Source organism: Leptopilina heterotoma, unplaced genomic scaffold, assembly GCF_015476425.1.
Source record: "Leptopilina heterotoma isolate Lh14 unplaced genomic scaffold, ASM1547642v1 Lhet_262, whole genome shotgun sequence".
Taxonomy (NCBI): Eukaryota; Metazoa; Arthropoda; class Insecta; order Hymenoptera; family Figitidae; genus Leptopilina; species Leptopilina heterotoma.
The window spans coordinates 1,257,492-1,263,517 of record NW_025110972.1 but is presented as its reverse complement, the minus strand read 5'-3'; the positions used below and the strand labels follow the sequence as shown (position 1 = coordinate 1,263,517).

Sequence of the window (6,026 nt, the reverse complement as noted above, 5' to 3'; positions counted from 1 at the left end):
CCTAGAAGTTGGATTATTATAGCAGTGTAGAGTGTAAGTAAGAGAGGTGAGCTTACGGGTGGTTATGATCCACGAGAATCGACTGCATGTGGGCTCGAATAATAAGTGGCTTAACGAATGCCGCTTTCGCATGATACCGACCCATTCATAAAAGGGGGTCGCACTTCTTGGGCCCGCTACGCTCCATCGGACAATAAATGACATTGGGACGTGGCATCATGGTACCCACTGCCAATGGCGTAAAAATTCTTATTGTAATAAATTACTTACAAGTAATTAAAAAGAAGAAAACTTTGAACAATTTATAGTTCGTTTATATATACATACACAATATATATCTATATATACGATTCATATTTTACCAAGTCATTGTAGTGAAATAAATCTCCACTAAAAAAAAGGTGAAATTAAATTATTCCATTTTTTACCGAATTTTACTTGTTTAAAAAAATTTTTTTAATGCAAATATTTCGTAATTTATTGCTTTTTTTATAAATTTACTGAAAACTGAATTTATTCCGTAAAAATTGAAAATAATTTAATATTCCACTAATTTAGAAAAATACATCAGTTTCATCTTTTGCCTTTAAAATTTAATACCTATATTTTATGCAAATGTACAGTCTAAAATGAAATTATAAATCGGAGATTTAATTCATTTTTATTTGACACATGTCCGACAATAATGAAAAATAAGTGTTAGAAAATTTGTTTTTTGTTAATTTTCACATTTATGTTGTGATGTTTTTAAAAAATGTATTGAGAGGAATATTTTTTAATTATAGCATCCGAAGTCGGCTGGACACCATGACATTCGTAAAATTGCAGCCAGTTCCGGTTCACAATTCTTCAAAAGATGGTGAGCACATTTTTCAAATTCCTTTTGAGAGCTAAAAAAAAATCAAATTGTTTTTAGTAAATAATTGCCTGGAATTAGTAAAACCGTTTTTAGAACTTAACTAACTTAAAGTCAAAAAAAGTAGAGGATTTTGAAAAAACGCACGTTTTCTAGGTCGTTACCCCCACTTTTCTCAAAACACTGACGAGCTTCTTAATTTTGCGACCTTGCATCGTGTTCAGCGAACAAAAATACATTAAAAACGACTACAATGTAAAAAATAACAAAAAAAAATTTTTTTTTGCGTCTTTCCCCCTACTTGTCTCAAAATCCTCTATTTTTTTGTCTTGCGCATAAGGACCTTAAAGTGTACGTATCAAATTTAAATTTGAAACTTCTTGGAATTCTCTAACATGTCAGATTAAACAGAAAAATTTCCTAAAACTACCAAAAACAGGTTTTTTTGGTGTTTACCCCCACTTTTCTCAAAATCCTGACATACTAGACAATTTTGGGAGTCGGGATCGTATTCATCGAACAAAAATATATTGATAATCATTCTAATGTCAAAAATTAAAAAAAAAATTTTTTTTGGTCCCGACCTCCACTTTTCTGCTAGGCAATTGTAATAAATGCACTAATGGAAAAAAAACTTACTAGCATGATTCAAAGGGCGCATTAAAATTGTCCATGAGAGAATCGAATAAATAATTACTAGAGCGCATGGGATAAAAAACTTCCAAACATTTTGATGATTGTGAACTTTCTCTATAATCTTTATCCAAATTGACTTTTCCAGCTGAAATTAAATCGAAAGAGGATTAAATTTGTACCTTTTTTGCAATTCATTCTCTCTTAAAATTATGAAAAATTTTTTGTGTAATATTGTAAATTGTAAATTAGCAAAAATTGTTAACTAAATTAAATCAGTATTTTTGTTTTCGAATTATTTATTTTAGTCAGTAAAAATCTTATTTTGGAATTGTTGATTAAAAATTGATGAATATTGATGAATATTGATAAATATTGATAAAAATTGATGAAAATCGATGAAATTCGATGAAAATTGATGACAATTGATGAATATTGATCAAAAAATTGATGGATATTGATGAATATTGATAAAAATTGATGAAAATCGATGAAATTCAATGAAAATTGATGACATTTGATGAATATTGATCAAAAAATTGATGGATATTGATGAATATTGATAAAAATTGGTGAAAATCGATGAAATTTGATGAAAATTGATGACAATTGATGGATATTGATGAAAATTGATGGATATTGATGAATATTGATGAAAACTGATGAAAATTGATGAATATTGATAAAAAATCATGAATATTGATGAATGTTGATGAATAATTATGAAAATTAATAAAAATTGATGAAAATTGAAGAAAAATGAGAAAAATTAATGAATGTTGATGAAAATAATGAATATTTATAAAATTAATGAAAATCTATGAAATTCGATAAAAATTAATTAAAATTGATGGCAATTGATGAATATTGATGGATATTGATGAAAATTGATGAAAATTGATGAATATTGATGAAAATTGATGAAAATTGATGAAAATTGATGAAAAGGACAAAAATTACCTAAGAAAATGTTTTTAATGACTTGACGCAAAATAATGTGCATCACACCCATAACGTCCTCCTCAGTGAGTCGATACTTCTCCTCCAAGCAAAATTGAAATGATTTAATGAAATGACCCATTCTGATGATATAGTTGGTTGAGCGTATCACAGCTTCGAAAGTGTTCTCAGGCTCTTTTGGTGGACTAACTAAAAATGCCTGAAGATTCTTTGCCTCCTGTCGATAGGCCGTGTAATTCATTTGGAAATTCAGCCAACCAACTGTGTCGTTTAAATTTAAACATTTCTCTTCAACGTCCGATAATTTTGTATTTAAAAAATTGTCCACATTTTCCGAGACTTTGCCAACTTCCTTCTCGTAATATTCAGCAGTCGTTCTCAATAGATCTAAGCAGAAATTTAATTTTATAGAAAAATTTTAATTAAAAATTTTGATTATTATATTTAACTCTCTGCCTATTTATTTGACCCTCCAATTGGTGGAGTCTATTGGAATTACATTCAAAAATGCTACAGTGTAAATAAGTCAATGTAGGTAGAGGGTTAAATTGAATTGTGAATTTTGAAAAAGGCTCTAGTTTTCAAAATTGATAAAAATTGATGAAAAATGATGAAAATTGGTGAAAATTGATGAATATTGATGAAAATTGATGAAAATTGATGAAAAATGATGAATATTGATGAAAATTGATGAAAATTGATAAATATTGACGAAAATTGATTAAAATTGATTAAAATTGATAAATATTGATGAAAATTGATGAACAATGATAAATATTGATAAAAATTGATAAAAATTGATAAATATTGACGAAAATTGATAAAAATTGATGATAATCGATAAAAAATGATGAATATTGATGAAAATTGAAGAATATTGATGAAAATTGATGAAAATTGATGAAAAATTACCTAAGAGAATGTTTTTAATGACTACTAACGGTAGTTACGCGAAAATGACTTTTACGGTTTTTAAAATTCAACCCTTTTCGAAATTCACGATTGAATTCTAATTTTATAATATTTAGGTATAATTAAAAATTTATATTTAAATTCTAGTTAAAGATTTAATTAAATTAAAATTAATAAATTAAAATAAAAAAATTATTTTACTTATGCATTAAAAGGAGACATTACCTATGGTCTTCTCGTATTTGTATGTAATCGGAGATATCGGTGGAGTAGAAACATTTTCCCGGTATCCTGTTCAAAACTTGTAATTACGTCATTCAACTTTGATATTTTGTGAAAATACTTATATATATGTGCAGATTTATATAGTTCTGTACATTAAATATAAATAATTTTATTTTTTTTTTATTTATTTACTTATTTTGTTTTCAACAAAAAAAAAAAAAATATTTTTCATGAATGCAAAATTGTACCTGAATTTACGTAAGTGTACATTAACTTTAAATCGTAACCACGTGGAATCGTTTCATTTATTGGCACCACTGAGTCGAAATTTAAAGCTGACACGCCAACTAAGAGAGCTTGCAAAAAATGTTAATTTATTTTAGAAGTCGTGTTTTTCAATTATTATTATATTAAAAAAAAATTTTCCTGATGTCAGCAGACATACATTAATTAGAAATAAAGTTGGTATTAGAATTAGAATTGGAGTGTAAATTAGAATTGAAGTTATAATATATAATTACATTTAGAATTACAATTACTATTAGAATTATAATTAGAATAAGAATTTTAATTAGAATTGAAATTGATATCCAACAGATTACAATAAAAATGGATAAAAATTGAAGTAGAAATAATTTACAATAATTGACAACAATTATAATTCAAAATAAAAAATTAAATAGGAATTAGAATTCTTGAAATTGAATTTATGATTTAAATTATGAGGAATTGGAATTAAAATTCGAATTAGAATCCGAATTAAAATTAGGATCAGAATTAGAATTGGAATAGGAATTAGAATTATCGGATTTAGAATTAAAATTATAATGGGAATTAGAAGTAAAATTAGTATTGAAATTAGAATTGAAATTAGAATTAGAATTAGAATTAGAATTAGAATTAGAATTAGAATTAGAATTAGAATTAGAATTAGAATTAGAATTAGAATTAGAATTAGAATTAGAATTAGAATTAGAATTAACATTAGAATAAGAATTACAATTGGAATTGGAAAAAGAGTTTGAATTATAGTTACTATTGCAATTGGAATTAGAATTGAAATCAAAATAGGAATTAAAATTATAAATAGAATTGGAATTAAAATTCAAAAGGTTTTTATAATAATTTATTACAATTGAACTAGAAATATTTAACTACAATGGACAGTAATTATAATTAGAATAATGAATATGAATTAGAAATAGAACTACAAAATGAGATTTATTTAACAAGTAGCAAACTTATTTTGTATACTTTCTTGTTTTTATTATCTTTGTTTAGGAGTCTTAAAAAATTTATTTGTCAAATATAGAAAAAGATGAGAATTTAACATTTTTTTAAAAATAATTAAAATAAAAAATAATTAGGCTTGAAATTAAAATATGATTACTTACAAATTATTAATGATAATATATATTTTTCCATTTTTCGGTAAAAATATTATATTTCAGAATGAATATCGATAATCACAACACAGTAGGTCCAATTGTTCACAGAATACTGACAATAAATTGTTATGTTTCAAACAGAGCAGCTTCCTTTCGTCAGTTGATAGAATTCTTGGGTTATTAACATGATACTGATAACCTATTATGACTTATCTTTCTGCGTTTCACAAACTTCCGATGGATAATAATGTGTATCTCGTACAAGAAGAATTTGCATTTTCTTTACGTTTGCCTACGTTTCATATTTACTCTTTTGTACATTTTATTCTGCAATTTACATTACAAACAATTCAGAGTTATATTTTTTATTATTTCGGTTCTGCTTGGTTTTATTAATAACAATTCATCAATGTCCAACTCTCTAAATCTGAATTAGTAAAAATGTTTGAATTTGAATTATTGACTGACGCTTTTTGCTGTTGAATTATAGTAAATAGCAAATAATGTTACTAATAAATAGTAAAAAGTAAAAGTCACTAATTTAAAAGCAAAAAGTCAGTCACTAATTGAAATTAGTAAATATTTTTACTAATGTAAATTTAGAGAGATGTTTTACAAAAATCGTTAATTAAAACTTTATAGTAAGTAACTAGACCTCATAATTAGTTTTAAAAAACTAGTATTAAAACACAATTTTTAAAATAAAATAAAATTAATTCTAAAACGGCTGTTTTCACGTGTCACGAAAATTAAACTCTTGGCAAGAACCCTGAGAAAGACCCAGAGAGCGATTGGACGATAAGAAGAGGGAGAGGGTAACAATACCCCTTCTCACTTGTGACCGTCCAATCGCTGACTCGGACTTTCTCACGGTCCGTGCCTTCGATATAATGGAACACTTAAACTTTTCATAACGTTAGCCGAATAGAAGAAACATTTCAAATTTGAGTCTACGTCTAGGAGAGTAAATCGAGTTTTATAAATAAATCTTCGAATTTTATTTATATTGTACAGAAGCAGGAACAATTTTCTCCGCAAAAATTCCTGCATAT

The 6,026-nt window shown here is 26.0% G+C and overlaps 1 protein-coding gene across 1 annotated transcript; it reads right to left on the bottom strand.

Moving 5' to 3' along the window:
• Positions 1–296: 296 nt before the first annotated feature.
• LOC122503455 lies at positions 297–5,139 on the bottom strand. Its single transcript, XM_043614013.1, has 6 exons — positions 4,981–5,139; positions 3,835–3,942; positions 3,587–3,652; positions 2,450–2,836; positions 1,496–1,637; positions 297–890 (listed from the first exon to the last, which is right to left on the bottom strand). Exons 1-6 carry the CDS (start codon positions 5,009–5,011, stop codon positions 776–778), a joined length of 849 nt encoding a protein of 282 aa, XP_043469948.1. The 5' UTR covers positions 5,012–5,139; the 3' UTR covers positions 297–775.
• Between the last annotated feature and the right edge of the window lie 887 nt (positions 5,140–6,026).

Coding starts and splice junctions, on each gene's coding strand:
- LOC122503455 (XM_043614013.1), bottom strand. CDS start 5,011: ATGGAAAAATATATATTATCATTAATAATTT. Junction 2,837..3,586: donor CAAATACGAGAAGACCATAG/GTAATGTCTCCT, acceptor ATTTCTGCTTAG/ATCTATTGAGAACGACTGCT. Junction 1,638..2,449: donor CATTAAAAACATTTTCTTAG/GTAATTTTTGTC, acceptor ATTTAATTTCAG/CTGGAAAAGTCAATTTGGAT.